At 40.1% G+C, this 22,671-nt stretch overlaps 1 protein-coding gene across 2 annotated transcripts in view; it reads left to right on the top strand.

Annotated features, from left to right (window-relative positions):
• ACVR1 (activin A receptor type 1) overlaps nucleotides 1-22,671 on the top strand; it is a 128,198-nt gene that overhangs the window by 68,855 nt on the left and 36,672 nt on the right. For both annotated transcript variants that reach the window (XM_012745259.2, XM_076005555.1), the window contains exons 2-4: nucleotides 103-176; nucleotides 17,871-18,134; nucleotides 20,171-20,382. In XM_012745259.2, the coding sequence (XP_012600713.1) occupies nucleotides 110-176; nucleotides 17,871-18,134; nucleotides 20,171-20,382 (543 nt within the window). In that variant the 5' untranslated portion in view covers nucleotides 103-109. The remainder of the gene's footprint in view (nucleotides 1-102; nucleotides 177-17,870; nucleotides 18,135-20,170; nucleotides 20,383-22,671) is intronic.

The following is a 22,671-nucleotide window of genomic DNA, read 5'->3' as shown; positions in this document are numbered from 1 at the left end:
AGGCCTTGAATGGCAGTTTGAAGGCGGTGTGCTCACTTTGATTTGTCATCCTGCAGTTAGATTTTTTGTTCTGCTTACATCTCTTCTTTTTTTCCTCCACAGTTATACAATGGTAGATGGAGTAATGATTCTTCCTGTGCTAGTGATGATTGCTTTCCCTTCCCCGAGTATGGAAGGTAAGTGACTCACAGACATTTGGGTTATGATAAGTACACTGGATTGTTCGGCTTACTGTAAGCTAGTTCTTAATCCTATCAGATTGAACACATACTTTTCATAATAAATATTGGGTAATGCCCCTTGACTATTTTAAAGTGAAATTCTTCTACATACTTTATCTTAATTTTTACATATATGTAATTTTAGAAAATTCAATATAATTTCCTACCTGGAATAAATATAAAGGAGAAATAAAGATAAAATTCTATAATTAACAATAAAACAATATGTATAAACAAATGTGATACATTCTGGTGTAGTCAGGCAAGAGTACACTAAAAGATGTAATGAAGTAGAGCATGTTTGGACCTGTATAGGTAATACTCTGACATCTTCAAAAACAGATTGGTATTGGTGGCTTCATTGTCACCAATCAATGGTCTTACCTTCAGTGATTGAATTTTCTGAATTGGTGAACAAATTTTAATGGAATCCCAAGAAAACAGAACTGTTGGCCCTTGATTTATATAGTAGTAATATTTTTGGAAAATTTAATATACATTAAGACAGTATATGACATACTCTGTGTTTTTATGTATGACAGACCTAGAAACTAGGTGCAGTTAATTATTATTCATATAAATGGATGCTCAGTGGGATAGTCAAAAATTGTGAGGGCATAGGCTATGTCTTAGCCTATTCGGGCTGCTATAACAAAAATCCATAAACTAGGTGGCTCATTAAACAATAAACATTCATTTCTCACAGTTCTGGAGGCTGGGAAGTCCAAGTTCAAGGTGCTGACAGATTCAGTGTCTCACAAGGGCATGTTCCTCATGGACAAAATCTTCTCTGTGTTCTTTCATATTGGAAGGGGCTAGCTAGCTTTCTGGGGTCTGTTTTATAAGGGTACTAATCCCAATCATGAGGGTTTTTCCTTCATGACCTAATCATCTCCCAAAGGCCGTACCTCCTAATATCATCACCTTGGATGTTAGGATATCAACATGAATTTTGGCGGTGCCACAAACATCAGATCGTAGCAGACTAATTCTTAGTTGTGTGGTACCACCTGGCATTATAGGACCTTTGGCATCTCTGGCCCTTGCTTACTCACTTTCACTACCCGCCCAACCCCTACACCCCCCATTTCTAAAAAGTTGCTTATGGATGGTGCTGCCACTGTTGAAAAACACAAAACAGAAAATCAAAGGGAAAGATAGTAAAAGTTACTCATAATACCCGGAACTTACATGCAGGGAAAGTGCTTTTAACATGTTGGTATATATTTTTCTAGATATATAAAATATAAACAAATCCTATCATGCAATGACCAGTGCTGACATTATTTTACAAGGGTTCCTCCATGAAGAGGAAGCAGTGCTTATAGTGTGAAGCTCAGCCTTGCTGTGATCAGATGTAACAGTAAGACTAAGGCCCCTGTTACAGGCTCTTTGGGATATAGTGGTTCACTTTGTATAACCAGTATTTCCAAGGAGGCATATAATTTGACAAGTTAGTATAGCCAACACTATGGAAGAGTCAGTGCTTAAGATACTAGAAATCTATTCAGTTATAAGGTTTATAATATTTGATCTCTTCATACCTCCTTTGCATATTTGACATTTATTATACATCTCCATTTTCTTATATGGTAGCCAATAGTCACATGTAGCACTTGAAATGTGGCTAATATGAGTGGAAACATTCTGTAAGTGTAAAGTACAAATTAGATTTTCAAGACAATTTTGGGAAAATGTTAATTTCACCTCTTTCTCTTTACTACTGTGAAAAAATTTAGAATTATATTAGGTGGCACACATTTTGTTTTTATTGGATGTTGCTGTTATAGACCAATTTAGATATCTAGAGTCTAGATTCTGCCCTAAGCAATGTTGTTAAAGATATTCCAATAATATGGCAATTGTGTCAATTAGTGCCAAAAAGGTGTGGAAAAAGGATTCTGTGTGGCAATGTTGAAGGAATTAATAAGAGGAAATAGGCTTATTAAAGCTCGGAAGATTTGATGATTTAACAGTGGTTTTCAATTGGGGCTGATTTAACCTCTCAGGTGACACTTGATAGTTTCTGGAGCCATTTATAACAGGCAAGTTTCTAGGAATTTTTTCCTCTTTTAAGTTGCTAAGCAATATGATTAAAAATCTGAAGAATGTTGAGGACTAAAGTCCAGATTTGTACCCTTCCCTATGTACCATATAAATTCTGTGTGGTATTATGCAGTTCCTTTGGGTTTCTGTTGATATCGTGGGTAGACCTGTGGTGCAGGCAAGATAGAAAAAAAAAAAAAGAGTGGAAGAGAAATAGAGGTAGAAATGTAGTGTGAAGAGAGAAGGCGAAGTGGAGAAAGAATGGGGAAAAGAGAGAGGGCAAAAAGGCATTTATGGAACAATGGTAACAAACATGCCATTGGTTATTTTCTTCTGCTTTGAGTTCTTAATCTATCCAAGAATCCAGCAAATGATCTCTTAATGCTGCAGTGAAAACATGTCATGAAACCAGTTAGTTTGGGCTAAAATGGAAATGAATTGCCACTAAAGTATTGCTATTTGATACACCACTACACCAGGATGTTTACAAGTATGGAAGAGAGCACATCATCATATATAGAAGGTATGTGGTTTTTATATATTTACTAGGAATTTATAAAAACCATTGAGAAACTATTTCTAATATATTCAACATTATACTCTCTAATATACTCAACATTAGTTATAAAGCAAATGTTATATACAAATACTTAACCAAAACACGGCAATATTAGGGCAGATAATGAAAATTTTTATAATAGCACTGTAGCTTGTGTGGTGCTGAGCTTTGGATTACCAAATTTAAAAAGAAACAGACCCATATTTGATGTTTACAGAGCATCTAGGGCATCTTATTCGTTGTGCTTCAGTGAAGGTGGATCACGTTCTTAGGGCATAAATAAGAAAGTCTTAGAGATTTTGTTCTAATATATTTTGTTTGGTAATGTACTCTTCTTAGTCCATTACAAAAACAAACAACTTTTACCCTTTTGTCTCCAAAATATCTCTTAAAGATTTATTAGAAATAATGGTAACAATTCAAATAATAGGTTCAAAACATTGATTTTGGTAGAATTGAATGTATTTCAGAACACTTGTCAAGTTCTATGGAGCCCTAAATGCCCTTGGCAAAAGAAAAGATTTTTTTTTTTTTTTTTTTGCCAAATAAGTTTGGAAAATACTGCCTACTGTAACTACCTCTTTGATGATTATAGGTAATATTTAATGGGTGCGTAATATGTGCCAGGTGTCTGGCTAACTGCTTTTATGCATTATTGCACACAATCTTCACAATTACCCTAATGAGACAGGTTTTTATGGATGTGCTTTTGGATTGGTTAAAGCTCTTGCTTAAGGTTACTCAGCAAACAAAAGGCATGATATAGTGTTTAAGGGCTTCAGTCATTATCATTCCTCTTCATAATTTTGCATTTTTTTTTTTTGGTGCCCTAAATTAGCTATATCCACATTCATGTAATTTCTGGTGCATACTAGAATCCAGCTCAATCTGGTCTATTTGAGAGGGTGAGAAGAGAGCTTGTAATAGCAAATGATGAGGCCCCTTCATTTGGGTTTGTGTTTAACTTCTCTTGTCTCTCCTACCAGTAATAATTTTTCATGTTCATTATATATACAGCTTTAGCTGCAGGAAGAGTTTTATTTGCTCTCACAGAGAAGAGCACTTAAGTCCTAATTACCTGTATATCCTTCCCTTTCCTCCCCATTAATAAGACTAATCATGCTCTAATACCACTATTATACCACCGGGGCGAAGGCAGAACCTCCATGTTTGGTTTTTCTTTTGTCACTGTACACATTTGCAGGTGAAGACTATGACACAAATACTTAAAATGGATTATCGCTTCTTTGGAAATACTGCAAAGCCAAGACAACCCACATTTTATTAAATTTGTAAGCTACAGTTAGATTTTATTATAGGAAAGAAGGCTGGACTTAATGCAGAGTTTTGTTGCAAGAGATTTTGGCTTGTTCTGGAGAAGATTGGTAGGCAGTAAATTATTTTCCTAGTTGACTTGATTTTAGTATTTCCAAAGCCATCACCACTCAGACTTTCCAGCCCAATTACCCAGTGAGGGAAAGAAGGGGTAACTTCAATGGACTTTTTGTTAGGGTCCACAAAGGTGCCCCTCTTTGCCACTGGGGGTAGGAATAGAATAAGCCTTTCTTTGAATTTCTCATTATTAATGATTCAGGGAGTTCTTCAAGGGGTGAATGAATGTAATGGAAATGTCTTAGTATTAAATTTGTTGCTCTCATTTCTCATTACTCATTTCTCGTAGTTTATCCCTTTTGTTCAGAATAAAATCTTTTTCTTTGACATATCATCAAGTGAGAGACTTTTTAGGGAGAGACATGAGAGATACTGAGCGATTTGCCACTGCCAGGACCTAGAATGTAAATATCTGATGAAGCTGCACACTTTTAGGATATTGCTTCTTTATTGTTAAATTTTCTTATGTAACAAAATGATCGTACTTTAGTTGATGCAAGGGGAGCTATGGCAAAGCTTCCTATTAGCCTTTCCTTCCTGGGAAATGTTTGTTTCAGCCATGGGTAGTTAAACTGGAGCCACATACATTTTTTTTTTTCCTAAGTGGATGGTATAAGAGAAGTGTGGGTAGCAGTAGGGTGTGGGAGGACTCTAAAAATTCAATCAAATAAAGTCAAATATTGAACAGATGGAAAAACAAGTTCAATAGCCAAGCTCATGAAATGATTTCTTTGTGGTCAACAGTGAGTGTGCAGTGCACAAGCTTCTAAGCTTTCTCTTTTATAAAGACAGGTCTCAAGAATGAGAGGATAGACGCATTCTCCTCTTTATGGAAAAATGAATAAAGGAAGAGGTTCGTAGGAATATCATATGCAACTTCCACTCTGGAAAAAGAAAATGCAAGGGAAAATAAAACACACTTACAAACTAATCAGCAACACTCCAAACCCTGCAAACTGTCCTTAGGAACTGCAGCCCACGATGACCTCAGGCAAGCTTCCATAGATAATGATTATTTCTAATAGCCATAGTGACTCAGAACTCATGTCATTTGAAGATAGTGTAAGACACGGGTGGGGTGGCTTTTAAACTTTTGACTGTGACTCATATAAGAAATATTTTAGAGTAGGACCCAGTGTGTACATAGGGCCCACACACATAACTGAAACGAAAATTTCATGAAACAATAATTACTCTCACTATGTTTGATATGTTCCTATTCTCTTTTTTATTTTATTCAGTTTTATTTCACTTGAAAAGACAGAAAGAAACCTTGTCTTAAGCCACTGAATTGATTTCACTACCCACTAACCCATAGTTTAAAAAAAAAAAAGACAGCACCAGTCTGCTCCCAAGAGTTCATTGCCCAGAAGTTCCTACTGCCCTCAGGTGAAAGCTCTGACAACTGACCTTAGGTCATCTGGTATCTTCTCCAACAAAGCTGGCCTAGAACCTTCTATATTTTTTTCACAACTTCGTGTAGCCTGACCATCCTCTTTCTCCAAGCCGGTGATTTGGCAGAAGAGGGAAGTTTGCATTTGCACCTTCTCAGCCTTGGTCATAACACTGGAACAGCTGCTGCCTGACTCTCATCAGCTGAGTCTAAGCCCTGCAAGCGGGTGTTTGCTCAAGCCATGGCTAATGCGGCTTCTAATTCTTTGTTATGGGTTAGAGCAGAACATGGACTTTGCTGAGGATTGTGTGTATTTGGGGGGTGTGGGAAGGAGAGAGGGAATATGAAGAAGGAGAAATTCCTCTTGGGGAGATGCTTGTGACATTCACTTGAAAAAAAAAATCCTCTCCCTATATTTTGTATTCACGTGGTGATTTTGGGGGTGTGGGGATGCCCGATGGCCTCTTCCTTTTTTTTTTTTTTTTACTGCATTTGTTTTATCTTCTGAATTCTGGTACCTATACCACGACAGTTTCAACTGAAACAAAACAAAACAAAACAAAAACACCCAGAAAACCAGAGATTCATTCAGGAAAGTTATAAGGAATAGATAGAAAAAATATCCATAGTCCAGTTCAGGATTTTACTCCTGTGATTGACATATATGTCAATACATATATTTATACATATATATGTGTAAAAATACTGCAGAATGCCCCATAGAGTTCCAGTCATGACTTCTGTTTATCTTTAACTTCATGTCCTACTTCATATTCTTTGCAGTCTCAGTTTTGCAAAGGGTTAGGATAGTTTTTGACTTTCAAATGGTGTTGGTCAAAGTCAAAGAATATCCTCTGAAGGGAAGGTTTTTGGCCATTTGTTGGAATTAAGCCTTTCTCAGGAAAGAGACAAAGCCAAAACACCATTGTTATCCATCTTTTTACTACCTGTGTCTCTGTATGTATGTTACTTCACGTCTCTATGCTTGTTGCTGCAGGGTATAATAGAGACAGTAAAAGCACGCAGCTTGCATGGGTGCTGTGGGACTCCAGGCAAAGTGTTGGGCACATAGCAAGCCCTAGAGCATGAACTTGTTGGTGTTCATTGTATCATCCCCAGCATCCAAGACACTGCCTAGCATGCAGTCTCAATAAATATTTGACAAATGAATAAGTAATGTTAGCTACAATAATAAATATTATAACATTAAAAAGATAATATGAGACAGAGGGACTGATCCGGGCTGAGGAGATAATAGCAGAGCGTACACATCCTTTCAAAGAATTTATTCTGAGTTTGAGAAAAGTGAATCAGTTGTAAAACAATCTGACATTTTCTCAATGGATAAATCAATACGTGCACCTGTTGGCAGCACTGGTGGGCACTGGTGATGTAATTACGAGTAAGAAGTGGTTCCTGCTATCCAGGAGTCACAGTCCAGTTGAATAAAACAAAGGCTTGTCATATAGCGCATAGGGTATGGACAGGAAAGACCTTCCTCCCACGCAGAGCTGGGGTTGGAGATGGCGATCAGGGAGGCAGAGCTTTGATGGATGAACAGGCATTTAGACCAGCAAAGGAAGGGTGGAGCCCAGAGAAGTGAGACCACAGAGACACCAAGTCATGAGAGGAGATTAGGGCAGAAAGCAGAGTCCTACAAGCGTGGGAGAAGCAGAGCCTAGCGACTAGGGTGTTTGTCTTAGATCCCGAAGGCAATTCGTGTGTTTTGAAAGGGTAGTGTGGTGAGGTGGGCCATAGAGTGTGGCAAATAAACAGATGCGACAAACTAGTCCTCCTGCATTTTGGGGGCAGGCAAACCCACCTGCTGCGTTTTCAAAGGCACCCCAACTGTAGCAACTAAATGGTGACAGACAAAACAAAACCTTAGTTCAAAAAGTAGAAGAACTTTATTACAGGCAGCTCACAAATAATAACAACCGTGGCAGACAACAACAATCTAATAATAATTCCACTGCTGGTTTTATTATGAAAACAGAAGCCTGAGCTGCTGACTTTTCTAGCAACTTTTGCAAGACATTTAAATCCCTCTAGCTGGCCCTTTGTTCCTGTGTTGCTATGGAGTGTCAATAAGCCCAGCTCAGAATAACCCGGGCAGTGAAATGAGAGGGACAGCTCGCTCACTGGCATGCTGGCTGGCCAGGTTACACTGTTTTCATTGCTCCCGTCTTGGGAGGAGCACCGGGCAGCTGGTTGCTCTGGCAGTTGTGAAAGGTGTATGTCTCTTGGCCGCCTAGAGTTTGAAATGGAACCAAAACTTGCCTGCCTACAGAGCATGTGCAGCTCCCGATTGAGCTGATAGCAGCTGAAAATAGCCCACTGAGCACCTGTCCCTTGCACACCAGCCCTTGGCCAACTGCCACGTCAGGACAATGTGGGCTCACTTGGTGGACAGGTGAGGTGCTGAGCAGATTTTAATGGTTCTTAGGAAGACCTTGGGAACTTTGGCCCTACTTAAAAGGAAGAAAAAAGCAGTAGGCTTCCGAGGCATTCCTCTTGGCACTTGTGTGGTTAGTGGGTGGCTGCATTGGCTATGTATGTACAGCATGTGCCTGAAGACTCCGTATAGTTCTCCTTGTTCAGCCAAACAGTGGCCCAATGGGCTCAGCAGCATGAGTTTTCTCTTGGAGAGAAAGGCTTTCCTAAAAAACTCCTGGATGGTAGCCACCCACGGTTTATGCTGCCTCAGCTTTGGAAAGGGGAAGCATCGAGTTAAACTGTTTTGTTTCATTTTATACCTGCTCTTTAATCCCCAGTGATTGTCAGCAGCTCACTTCTACAAGGTGTCTCCTTGCTAAGTTATTTCTCAGTAGTCCAAGTGTGAGCACATGTAGACTCGCAGGATAGAATCACAGCGTGGTAGGAGCTGCCTATTCCCCTTTGGGACTCCTTCCATTTCCTTCTGGGCTTTCGTCTCTGCAGCGGGCTTGCCATTGTGGGACAGGCTTGGCACGCCAGTGTGGATGGGAGCAGGCTCTGGAAGGAAATACTTCTGAAATGACTGGTGGTATTAAAGCTACTATTTAAAAGTGACCCTTCGTAGATACTTGGGTTATCTTTAGGCCGGCAGTGATCTGCAGCTACAGGAGCCAAAGGGAATCTGCAGGAACTCTCGCCTGCTGCTCTTGCCTGGGTTTGTGTTTAGATATTCTTGCTCCCCAGCCAGTGGCCTCGTGACAGATCTCAGATTTATCTGGCTTTCTTCTGCCAAGGTCCAAGATTATTGTGGACACTGGGAATGGTTTGCCATGGCACTAAGATTGAAGAGAAAGGATTGTGTGTTTGAAAAGCCAGTTCTGGTTCACAGCACTCAAAAGAGAGGCTTTCTGTTTCTACCTGGAGTGTAGGCACCTGGAGCTTTTCTGTGAGCTCAGGGGTAAAAAACCAAAACAAAACCTGTAAGCTCTAAATGACCCAAACACAGCCATCTCATGGTGACTGCAAGGTCTTTATAAATAATAAGCCACTATTCTTCAATGTGCTGAATTTGGGAGTTAATGAGGTCTTTTGGACCATTTAATTAGACTAATGGGAAAAAGAAGATATGCAAAGCCAAGATCAAGTTATAAAGGCTGGCATACAGATGCACAGGCATGGATTCATGGGATTGAAGACATGGTATTCCTTTCTTCATTAACCTCTTGTGGAATTCCAGGCCTAGTAGGGCCTCAGGAAATGAGTTGGGAAGCTGGGGAATATGGAAGTTGCAATATACAGAGGCTTAGACTCTGGCCCAATTTTTTACCCTTTTCTTTTTAAATCTCTTTGGCTTCACCTTGGATGGAAAGAAAGTACAATAGTCTCTACTTATCTGCAGGGATTGTGTCCCAAGACTCACAGTGGTTGAAACCTCAGATGGTACAGAATCCTATATATATTATGTTTTTTCCTATACATACATATGATGAAATTTAATTTATAAATTAGGCATAGTAAGAGATTAACAACAATGGCTAATAATAAAATAGAACAATTATAATAATATGCTGGCATCACTACTCTTGTGTTTTGGGCCATAATTAAGTAAAATAAAGATGACTTGAACACAAGCACTGCAATACAATCGATCTGATAACCAAGCCAGCCACTCAGTGACTAATCAGCAGGTAGCCTCTGCAGTGTGCAAATGCTGGACAAAGGAATGATTCATGTCCTGGGCTGGATGGAGCTGGACGATGTGAGATTTAATAACATTACTCAGAATAACGCACAATTTAAAACTTATGAATTGTTTATTTCTAGAATTTTTCATTTAATATTTTTGGACTATGGTTGGACGAGGGTAACTGAAACTGTGGAAAGTAAAACCAGGGATGGTGGTGGTGGGTGGCTGCTGTAGTCTAGAATCCCCTCTGTGCTTTTCTCTAGGGTAGGATAGGGTAGGGAGCTAGGGAAGGGGAATTTAACTAATTCAGGACATTTTCACCTGTAGCTTTGGGTGCCACAATGCCTAGAGGCCGCATTCCAAGACTGTTGTTAAACAAATTGGAGCCCTGCCCAATTTTTGAAGTGTTTGTCTGTGTGGTTTGAAAGCCTTCATAAAGGGTGTAGGGGTGTGGTGTAGGCTTGCTGATGGCAGCCAGAGCCAAGACTGGCAACTGTGGAGGAGGCCTGGTCCCGGACTCCCGGAGAGAGCAGCAGAGTAGGGTGCAGGAAGAGAAATCCAGGTGGAAAGCCAGGCACTGAAGCCACCTGCTGTTTTTCCTCCAATGTTCTATCCCATCTAGAGCCCGTTGTCTTAGGTTTTCTGTAAAACCAAAGTTGCCAAATGGAGCCCAGGTAGAAACCCTGGAACGCTGTGCACTCCCTGGCTAGCCCAAGGAGGTGGGAAAAACAAGCAAAAGTGAGTCAGCAAAATCAACACTTCTTTCTGTACTGGGAACAGCGCTAACAGCCCAAGACATTCAGTAGATTCCATGTTCCTGGCTCTCTTCTATGGCTAAACACTGAAATGTTTACAGTTCACTAGGATGAGCTTTTCCCCCCTCTTCCTTCAGGCTATGGTACTCTTTGTTACTCTTCCTGTAATTGGAGCTTCGCTTAGACATGGCCATTGGCAGATATGGGGAGGAGAGAGTATTTTCTGGCTCTACAAGTATTCCGCAATGGGTAATTCCCTTGTAATTGTTTGTTTGTCTGAAGTAGAAATTCAAGAAGTTTGAAGACAAAGTGAAGAAAAGGGTCATTGTTTTCTCCCATATTTAGGAGTCGCTTTGCAGACATGTTACATTTTTTAAAGACAAGTCTTTGCTACCTTCAGAGAATCATAAAGTGCGTGGAAAAGACAAACCAATACTGTCTTAGGTCATTACTCCACAACGTTCTTTAATTTGTTAGTCACTTGAACACAGGCTGAGTTTTTGGCTTTGAAATAGAAGGTGTGGCTGCTGCAATAGGCTTAATTTACAGGGATTATTTCAGAGACAAGGAGTCAGCCCAGACACAAAATAAACAGATGGCACTTTTTTTTTTTTTTCTCAGCTTCAGCAGTTCAAATGCAGGATGACTTAGGAATCCTTATCACCTTCAGCAAAGCAAGAAGGGGAAAATGATGTAATTTACTCTTCCCCACTCCCTGCAGAAAGTGCCATTATTTCACTGATGGGGAAACATGGCAGCAAAGACCAGGGGCAGCTTTTACTCTGCTAAGCAGCCAAGTCCTGCACGGACCCCTCTAAACTGACCAGAGTTGAAGGCACTTCGTGTGTTTTGCTGATCTTGATCCCCATAGCATCATGGTAGCCCCAAGGCCTCAAATCAGCCATCCGTAGAAGGACCACCCACCAAAGGCCAGCTCTTCTATTAATGTATTAAATAGTACCTTATTTAGGAAGTCTTATATTTTACCTATTTCTTCTAACAAACCAACAAGCAAACAGGCAATCTACCACACCACAAAAAGTACTCATTTTCTCCATTCGTGAGCCCGAGTAGCTGAACAGATGTGCCGGTTATAGTGAGCTCCTCTAGGAAGAGATGGTTTGCACAGACATGCCGGCTGGGTGACTAAGCCTTGCCTTAAGATCTATGCTGACATTTAAAGACTTTATGGGCTCAGTCTGCTCTGAAAACCAGCATCAGGTCTCTGCCCACCTCTAACTCTTTTCTGTGGAGAGAAAATTCATTCCACAGCAAATATTTATCAGGCTTGTACTCCTGCCAAGTACTGAGGTAGTTGCAGAGTATATGATGAATGGTGAATAAAAGTAGATACAGGTCTCACCCTCAAGGTGCTTACAGTCTGTTAGGAAAGGGTTGGGCATTCAGCAGCCATACAGACACAAGTACGGGAGCTTCTAAAGGGAGTCCCTGACTCTAAATTCAGGTGTGTGAACAAAGGCTTCTCTGAGGAAGTAACATATAAGGTGAGATTTACATGGCAGAGCGGCACTAAACTGGGTGAACAGGGTATTGGTGAGGAGAGAGATACGTATTCAATCTGGAGAGAATTCTTCACTTAATGGACCTGAGATCCCAAAGCAGAAAGAAGAGGCCTTTTAAGAACTAAAGAGGAGGCTGAAAAGCATGCAGGGATCAGATCAACCAGGATTTATGGGCCAGGTTAACAACTGTGGTCTCTATTTTTGAGAGTAATGGAAGCCTAAGAGAATCGGACTTGTGCACCAAAATGAATGGCGATGCCATTTGCTAAGTTAGAGAACACCGTAGGAGGAACATATCTGGAGTCCAAACTCTTGGAAATTTTTGTTGTTCTAATATATGCGATCTCATGTGAATGCCTCTTCGCTCTTGTAACTCCTGGAATACATTTTCTTCTTGGCTTTACAACCTTACTAAGTATCAATCCTTCTGATAAGAAAAAATAAAATAAAAATATGATTTGTGCTCCCAAAATGAGTGTTTTATAATGAGAGAGCATTTGGGCACTTGATGTATTTTATCCCTGAGCATATAGCCTGCCTTCTTGCCAGAGGATCAAATGCCCTTCACTAGGCATTCCGGATGGACCTTTGTGTTTCTGTCTTAGGAGCAGGCTTGCTGGCAATGATACCTAGCATTGCTAAATCCTTCCTTAAGCCTTTGTTTAATGCCAGAGATCTCAAATGCTTTCAGATTCTGGAGAGGTGCCAAACTGTGCTCCCGGATTAGGAGAAGACGGAAGGACTCCCATAATCTATAAACCTAATATAAGCTGCCATTTCAACTGAATGAATCGCTCAGACTGTTGGAAGGAGTCCAGGGATGTTTGAGTTCCTTTTTTAGCCTATACAAATTCTGAGCTATTGGACTTTTATAATTATAGTCTAATTACTGTATTATCATTTGTGCTGCTTTGAGGTGAGCCTGTAAAAAATTCAGTCTGTTCCTTTTGCTGACCCATAGAACGGATCATAGCTACAGGGTGGTTTACTTGTAGCATTTTCTCATTTGTCTTTTGTGTTAAAAACCTTAGTGGGAAATGTGGGGTTTTGTGCACCATTTAGAATGATACTCAGTTTAAATGCCTCAAAGCATGATAGGGAGCATGACTGGCAGGTGGGGACAGATAAGTCCGCAGTGTTGTGCCTAGCTAGATCACGAAATTCCCACTTAAATGTCAATGTGAATACTTTTACTATGAAGTGCAAGATTATCCCAAACTTTGGACAATTTAAAAAAGTCCACGATGCTCTTTGCTCTGCCTCTTTCTCTGCCAGCCTTGCGTTAGACTCAGAGTAGGTGTGTCCAGATGGTGAGCTTGAGTATTGCCCAGAAGAAGAAAGATCTTTTTAAAGATTTGGCCGTGGTGAACTCCTGGGATTCCCAGCCTGTGCCTCCGCTGTGCAGAGCCAGCCCCGGATCCTCCCTGGCGGCGTCCGTCTCTTCCAGGCTGTCTCCATTTGTGGTCAGAACTCCCTGCTGTTCCCAGCCAGCCCGGGCTGCAAGTGTTTTCACACGGCCCCAGTTCTGGTGATACAAAGGGCACACAGTGCCAGCCATAACACTGAGTAATGCCAGGAGGTGCCTTCTAGAACAAACAATGTGGGTGAGCTCCGCAGAGAGGGAATACCTCTGGCTTGACATTTAAATTACTGAATTATTCAAATGAATGTCAATTAGGTGGAGTAGACTTGCTGCCTTCTGCCAGGGCACTTCCTGGTTATTTGCACAGGCAAGTATAAACTACTTCGCATCAGACGTGGTGCTTCCTGTCTGTACTGTTGAAAATCAGCCACAGAACGTGATTATTTGTTCCTTTGGTGTTCCTGGATGTGTGCTGTATTTCTGTCACAGTCTGAGCAGTTAGGAGTCCACACACCCTTACCTGTGACCCTGCAAGGGGTTTTGTGATCATTCTGGAGCCCGACCTCCCACTCCACACCTATCCGATATTAAATATCACAGGCCTACACAGGTTATGCTTATTCCCAAATACAACAAGACTGAAAAAGTGAGTCATGGGCATTTTGGGGCCTGCTGTGGTTTTTAGAATTGTGGATATTAAGATCCGAGAATGCTGCTACCTTGCTTTTAACCTTCTCTGTTAACTTAGTAATCCTGGCTCAGAAAATCCTTTTTGATAGCTCTTCAAATTCCTCTATTCTGTCAGATGAAATGGCATTTAACTAATAGGTGTGTATGTGCATGTGCGTGCACGTGCAGTCATTCTTACATTCTTGTGAACTTAGGGTCTTCATTTATTAATATATTTGAGTGTATATAAAAATAATACATGAAGGGCTCTGCTAATTAGTTATATGGGAATATATAAGTTAAGAAGATTAAATGAGGAGCAAAATAGGAAAGAGAAGTTGGGGAAGGTTTTGTACTTTGCCATTAGCTAACTGTTGGACTCAGCTCACGGTTCCTCCATATATCAGAAGTTGAGTTAATTATTATGTATCCTTAACAACTGCCTTTCTTTGCCTTTTCTTTTTCCTGATTGGGGGGGTAGGATATGAAAACCCTGGTTTTAGACATCTTACTGTAAAGAAGCAACAACTTAAAAAAGTTAACCCCTGGTTGTTTATATGCAACTATAGGAAATGTATAAGGAATTCAAGGAGCGTATTTAATAAATGAGTTAATTCCTTACACTTAGTTCATGACCCCACAGGATTAAGATCTGATTAAGGTCTATACCACTTTATAACTGGGTTCACTGTAGAGTTGGGTATAGTGAGTTTTATTTTACTAAAGATGGTGTTTACTCGAGACTGCTCACTTCTGGCAAAATTCTTTAGGTTTTAGTCCAGACATCTGTCGGACTGTGCACATCCTGTCAAAAACTGGAGACCTTGGAAAGGCAGTATCCCTTCTTGCATCTGTGGACTTAGCATTTAGTTTGAGCTGGAAATTTAAAAACAGAGTTCATTTCGAGAGCACGTTAGAGGAATTATTGTTTTTGTTATTTTAGCTTTAAAAAACTTGACTTTTTTTATTAGAACCACAAAGTGCCATTGATTCTTTGGGTCCCCAGACTGTCTGTTTCTATAGGATCAATAACAAGTGTTCCTAGTGGACCATAGGTGCAGCGAATTGAGTAAATCATACTGCTCAATCTATTTTCAGTCTGTGAACAGCTACTCTCCTATTTTATTTTCATTTTGTCCCTTTATCCCAACACTGACCCCTCATCCCCAACACAGGGTCAATAGGCACATACTCTTTACTATGTTAGGTATATATCCTTGGATATCTGTACTCTTCTAAAAATATTCAGGGCTTTAAAATATATGTTTACGTTTCAAATTTATGTAGGTTGCATTATTTGACAGTTTTGAACATATAGTCTTTTCAATTCCCTGCTGTATGTCACAGACGAATCAGTCTGACACCATTAATTCTCCCCCTCACCCCACCCATCTATTTCCCTCCAAAGAATCATCACCTGTTGGCAGCATAGTTGGCAGCCCTCAGCCCCGCTTTGTGCCATTCAAGAGTGGCAAGCATGTCTAGACTCCCTAGAAATATTATCTTTCAACTCTCTTTTGGCAAGTGTAAACTTTTTGCTGGATTATGTCAACAGATATGTATGTTTCTCATCCTCATAGAAAATAGATTGGTGCTGGAATTTCTTTTGCATTTCTCTAGGCAGGGAAAATAAAAGCTATCTCTTCACTCATTACAATTTTTTTGCTCATTAAAAATGTCTGAGGGCTCTTGATTCTCAGGGGTGAGACTGGTGACATACATAGACTGTCAGCGGCTATTTTGGATTTTCTGCTTTCAGGCATGTCTTTGCTCTTGGATGAGCCCCTTGTGGTTTTCAAAAGAACTAGCAAGTCAATTATAAATAGAAGGCTTGTGTCTGTGTGTCTGCGTGCACTTACTCTGTGGGACGAGGCACCCACATTACAGTGGGCAGTGAACTATTTTTCCACTTCTTTGAAGAGGGAGGAAGAAAGATTAAGAACGCATTTCTCTTTTTGAGATAACCTACATCTCTACACACACCCACACAAATCTGTGTAAATGAGCTTGACATTTTCAAAGACCTTACCTTAAGGTCTTTCTCTGGAAGGCACAGCCACCCGACCTGTTATTTTAAGAAAGAGGCAGTTATCTTAGAGACCCACTACCTACAGGGATTAGAAGGCAGGGTTCAGGGATTAGAAGGAAGCCTCAACATGCCTTGGACCTTTGGAGGGAGCTCTGAGAGCTAAATTTCCTTATGTGAACAGTCTTTGGTGGAAATGATGGCCTTGGCCAACTAATCAGTGGCCTCCAGGAACTGGCTGTTTACATTCTATCTTCACTTTCCTTACCCGCTAGAGGAAACTGTTGGGACCAGCAAGTCTGAACTATTCATTCCAACAAGGGAGGGGAAAAAGAGCGATATGAAAAATGAAACTGTAAATAATTGTTTTCAGAAAGAGACAATTAAGAGGTGTGATTAGATGTGCTTCCCTGATGATAAGTTTCTGTCCCTGTTTCCATCACGTCTGGGACTCACCAGGGGTGGGCCCTTCCTTTGGTCCTACCTGTTAACTTATTCTTCCAGCCTTGTTTATGTTTCCTTTGTCTCCTTTGCCCTCAATCTCAATATTTAGTGCTAACTTTTTTTCTGCCAGTTGAAAATTCTTAAATAGCTATTAATTCCCATTATGATCAATGTAAAAACTTCAGTGTTGCCACTATTGAAAAGTTAGTCTAGGAGTCTAGCTGGAAATATTGATAATATGGATTTGTAATTGTAGACTATGCGTCCTTGCATATTCTTCTTATATACTACAAGTTGAGCATCAGAAATCAGTACTCCCAAATCCGAGACTTACTGAGACATTATGCTCAAAGGAGATGCTCATTGGAGCATTTCGGATTTTTGGATTTGGGATGCTCAACTGGTATAAATGCAAATATTCCAAAATAAAAAAAAAAATTCCAAAATCTGAAATGTTTCTGCTCCCAAGTATTTCAGATGAGGGATACTCAACCTATAGTATATTTCCTAAACAATCAGGTAACTGCCGGGATGTTGGCGTTCCTTGTTTTACTAGTTGATGGAGATTTGTATGGCGCTAGCAGGAACTGGTATTAACAGCTACCATATATGTAGGAGCCATTTTGTGTATAAAATAAAGGTGTTGAACATTATGTTTCAGTAAAACATTTCATTTTGATGCAAGAATTGGGATATGAGTGGATGTGGTGGCTCATGTCTATAATCCCAGTACTTTGGGTGGCTGAGGCAGGAGGATTGCTTCAGGCCAGGAGTTTGAGGCCAGCCCGGGCAACATAGCAAGATACCATCTCTACAAAAAAATTAAAAATTTAGCCAGACATGGTGGCATTCTCCTGTAGTCCCAGCTACTCAGGGGACTGAAGTGGGAGAATGACATGAGCCCAGAAGTTTGAGGTTATGGCAAGCTGTGATCATACCATTGCACTCTAGTCTGGGTATCAGAGCGAGACCCTGTCTCTAAATAAATAAATAAATAACTTAAAAAAAATAATTGGAATATGAGTGTGAACCCATTTAGCTGAAGGTAATATGAAAACCATCATGCAAGAAGCTTATTTTCAAAAGTCTATGGACAGATGACAACCAGTCTTTGGTCTACTATGATCTAAAAGCATGCCCAGCTTATATAAATGCATTCCTATGTTGAGAGGCGATTATTATTTGGTGGTTGGTCAAGTGACAAGGTCACAGAATGTGGACATCATGGCCAGTGGTGATGCTGAGCTTGACTTTCTATTTGGTGAAGGTATTTGGAATGGTCGTTCTCCCAATGGGGGCAAAACAGTGTACAGTGATTGTTTTTTTTTTTTTTTTTCCTTCGTCTCTCCTTTACAGATGAGAAGCCCAAGGTCAACCCCAAACTTTACATGTGTGTGTGTGAAGGCCTCTCCTGCGGTAGCGAGGAACACTGTGAAGGCCAGCAGTGCTTCTCCTCGCTGAGCATCAACGATGGCATCCAGGTCTACCAGAAAGGCTGCTTCCAGGTCTATGAACAGGGGAAGATGACTTGTAAGACCCCACCATCCCCTGGCCAAGCCGTGGAGTGCTGCCAAGGGGACTGGTGTAACAAGAACATCACAGCACAGCTGCCCACTAAAGGTTCCCATGGACTTTTTCTATTTCTAGATCAAGGAGTTTTGTTAGTATGGTCCCGAGTTTGCATATTGTCCTGTGGTTAAAGATCTAAGTAGCCATAAGGCTTTTTCCTCCTATTCTTTGAGCCAGAGGTGATGAGCAACCAGAAGGTAGCTGTAGGTGAAGAAGAGAGAGGCATGGCCTTTGGGCATCTAAAAGGAGGATGGGCATTTTGGGGAATGTGGACAAGGTGGCTTCTACCTTGGGGATGGGTTGGCTGGTCAATTCTCTTTTGGTCCCTGCAAACCCTCGGTACCCTGCTTTATGAGGAAGGAGACAGGAAGGCTTGCTAACCTCTTCTCCCATATCTGACGCCCAGTGACCCGCCACTGAAACTTGATGCAGGATGAGGTTTCCGTGAACCCTGTGGTTTATATGGAATCTTCTCTCTACTGTATTCAATACGGATTCCATATCCTACGGAAATCAATCCTCCTCTGAAACTGTTTCCCTATAAAATGCAGTCTCCAAAGTCCCTGCAAATATTGATGTAGACTCACCCCAAGCCAAGTTTATTTTCTTTATGTAGTACATTTTTAATGGATATAATCATTTAATTTTGTACTCACAAAAGAAGAAACAACCCTCCAAAATGGAGTAGGAAAGTCTACTAGGAGGATACACTACCAGAAATGTCAGCCAACAAGGGAAGGGACAGAAAAATGGAAACAGCCGATACAAGATCAGGTTGTAGCAATTTTGAAGTTACAGAGATGACCTTAAGGCGTATTGAAAAGGTTAAATTCTGATAAGCAAATAGGGCGAATAATAAAAGAAAGCTCTAAAAAGAGAGATACAGTATTTAAATACTTACAACTAAAGGAGTCTTTATTGGAATAAACTTTACTCTTTAACTTTGTGTGACTTAAATTGTCATTAATCGAGTGGGGGGATGTGAAGAAATGTCTGCATTCATACAGAAGTTATCCATATCAACAGTATGAAGTTCCTGGTCTGCACAAAACTGCTGGACCCTGAGTTTTCATAGATTTTCTCTATTTAAGGAATTTCTACTTTAATTAGGGAGGTCACAATATTTGTAACTTAATGTTGTATTTCATTTAGTTTTACACTTTATCATACAAAAGACGTGCCCCATGGAGTATCATATGTGCTTAGTCATTAATTATTTGGGCTTGGAAAGTTAAAGAAAATGTAAAGGCTTGAGATTGGATTGCTGAATGGACTAGGAACATGGGAACGAGGAAGGCATATGTAGGGAAGAACAGGACCTAGTGACATAATGTCATGACGGGGTCTGGAATCCAGAGATGGTGATTGTTTTGTGACTCTTTACTTATGGACCTTCACTGTCCAGCTGAGAAATTTGGATTTAACTTGCTTGGCAAGTAGAAAACCTTTGTGAATATTTGATCACCTGATAATGTGAAGTGTTTTGAGCGAATGCACCAACGTTAGAATGGGTAATGTAGTAATGCCTGAACAAGGGAGTGAATCAGGGAATGAATGGTTGAGTAAACAAGTAAATGAACAGATGAATGAATAGTTTTTCCTAGGTAGAAATCATGATGTCAAAAGATCAGTGAGAATTCAGCAATAGACATCCAAGATATATGGAAGAGAGAGACCACAGATTGTATAATTTGGTTTTAATTCAGTACTTTCTCATAGGGATGTTACAGCCTAGTGTCTGTCTGTAAGGGCTTGATGATGAAACAAAACAAATCCAAGTTAGTAAGAGTAATATCAAAGATTTGTGCAGTACTTTGTATTTTAAAAGTACTTTCATATACATGTATTAATACAGTTGATTCTCAGTGGAGTGTTTTTCAACTTCCAGTTGTATCTAATTGAATGATAGTTAGAATGCCTGGGCCATTGGCCAGGTATTAGGAAGTATTTTAGTTTTAATTCTTTGTGACATGCAAGACTGTGTGCTCAGGATCCAGGAGCTACTTATTAGGATATTATTGGTTATGCTGAATTATAAGTAAACAGTGGTGCTTACAGCTAATTCTCCCTCTTTTCCCCATCTCCAGGGAAATCCTTTCCTGGAACACAGAACTTCCACCTGGAGGTCGGCCTCATTATTCTCTCGGTAGTGTTTGCAGTATGCCTTCTAGCCTGCCTACTGGGAGTTGCTCTTCGAAAATTTAAAAGGCGCAACCAGGAACGCCTCAATCCCCGAGACGTGGAGTACGGCACCATTGAAGGGCTCATCACCACCAATGTTGGAGACAGCACTTTAGCAGTGAGTTTGTGACCCCACAGGCAATCCCAAGCGTAATGAAGATGACTCAAGATGCATGAAACGCTAACCAGTAAGGGGTGACTGGATAGGGTACCCACATGCTAATTGGTCATGTATGTGCTATGCAAACATATACTGGCACCTATTTAGTCCACCCTACATTAGAACATCCACTCTAGACAGACCTATAAATAAAGGAGGGGATTTATTTTAGGAGATTCTTAGTAGTTACTTTTCTTTCTGAGTAAGGAAAAAGGACAGAGGGAGAATGGAGGACAGTGTCATTTTTTGGAGGGCTTGGAGTTTGTAGTCTTCAGTTCACTCTATTTTTAGTAAAGAAAGTGTTGTGGTTTTTTTTAAGGACCTTTTGCTTAATATTAAAAATCAATTTCCCTTCTAGATTATTTCAATACCTTGTAATTTAAGACTTTAAAACTTGACATCCAAGAAAGTGGCTATTACATTTTTTGTGCTCCTGTGCTGCCCCCTTGTGGAGTGCAGTCGTGTGGTGAAACCAGTGCCGTCCAATAGAAACAGGGGCACCACGTATGTAATTTTAAATTTCAAGTAGCCACCTTAAAGAAAGTAAAAGTAAAAACAAAAACTAGGAAAGCTAAAAAAAAAAAAGAGTTGAAATAAATTTTAACAATATATTTTACCCAACATACACAATTTTTATCGTTTTAACATAAAATCAATACAAAGTTTTTAGTGAGATATTTTACATTATTTTTTAAACTAAGTATTCCAAATCTTTTGTGTATTTTACAGTTGCAGCATGTATCAGTTCAGACTAGCCACAGTTTACTTGCTAAGAGGCAGCATTTGACTGCTCACTACCTTATTGAACAGCACAGGGTTAGAAACCATTGTATTTATACATTTTAAAATGACTCTTTTGCATATTTTGAAATGATGAAATCCCATTACAAAGTGACTGTCTTATTTGCGTTTTAAGGTTGTTTGTCAGGCATTAATTTTAAAGAACCTTGAAACTTTAAGTGGGAAAAGGATATCACTTGCCATAAATAGAAGTTACCGTAAGATGCAAAAGAAAAAAGTAGTAACATTCCACACGGGTGCTATGCTGGGTCAAATGCTTACTCTGAAAGAATTTTGACATCTGTGGGTGTTAGAGAGATGTGAGAGACATGTCAATACCAAATCAAGATTCTCTCCCTGTCACAATCCAATGAATTGAAAGACAATCAAGGTAATAACTTTCTAATGTGACTCAATATTATTCAATGCCATGCCTGTGTATTATCCCAAATCATCTTGGAGTAAGTCATGTTCTGCTAGATGACAAGCTTAAAAGTGCCTGGTAGTTCTGCAGTTACACTTGCCCAAAGCTTCCTTTTTGCTGGAGAAGACTTCCCCTCACCAGTGGCCACCTTGGTAGCACAGGTGCTATCCCTGGACTACTGCAGGACCCACCCTTGGCAAGTTGTCAAAATATTGGGGTGGTGGCGGACACAGGCTGGGAAACATCCCATCCTGCTGCCTGCCCCATCACTGGGCCACCAGTCTAGGGTACTTGTAGCTTCCTTTCCCTCCTTTAAAAATGGAGGTACAGTGGCACTGGAGAAAGAGGGTACATACAGTACAGTCTAAGGACATTCCATTTTGAAAAGTAGAGAAATGCAGTTTTTTTCTTTAGAAATATACTTAGAAGTCTATTTCAAGCTTTGAGGAAAATTAAATTAGTTTATTGAGTTAGTAGCAAGAAGATGTGAGGATGAATCCTGACAAAGCTTCAGCAAAGCAAGATTCTAAAATAGACTAGTTAGAACTTCGTTCCTCGGAGCTGCTAACATAGCTAATTACCCAGGGCAATAATAGGAATATCTAGTGTAAATTGCCATTTATAGAGCTTTTAGAATGTTGAAAGAGGACTGGGGTGTATGCCAAAACAGTCTTCTGATCTCAACTGTGTCAGATGACAGTATATCACGATATAATAACACAGCAGAGAACGCTGTTGAAAACAAGTTGTCATTACTGGTCTACATGCCTGCTTATTTCAGTGGTATGCATATTTATATGATTCAACAAAGCATACCCTTACTAAACCACTGGCCTATGTTGAAAAAGAAGCCTTGGGATCTGGGAGGTAAGGTTGATGTTTATTAGTCTTTGGTTCATTTTTTTACCCCCTTGAATCCATGAACTGGGTTGAGAAGCAGGATCCATACACTATGGAAAAAAAAACAAAACACAGCACATTAGTTTAATTGTCAGAATTATTCTACCAAAAAAATATTGAACGAATAAAGAGAAAAAAGAACC

This window comes from Microcebus murinus, chromosome 8 (assembly GCF_040939455.1).
Source record: "Microcebus murinus isolate Inina chromosome 8, M.murinus_Inina_mat1.0, whole genome shotgun sequence".
NCBI classification, from domain to species: domain Eukaryota; kingdom Metazoa; phylum Chordata; class Mammalia; order Primates; family Cheirogaleidae; genus Microcebus; species Microcebus murinus.
The sequence above is the reverse complement of the archived record's forward strand: the minus strand, read 5'-3'. Positions and strand labels throughout refer to the sequence as shown.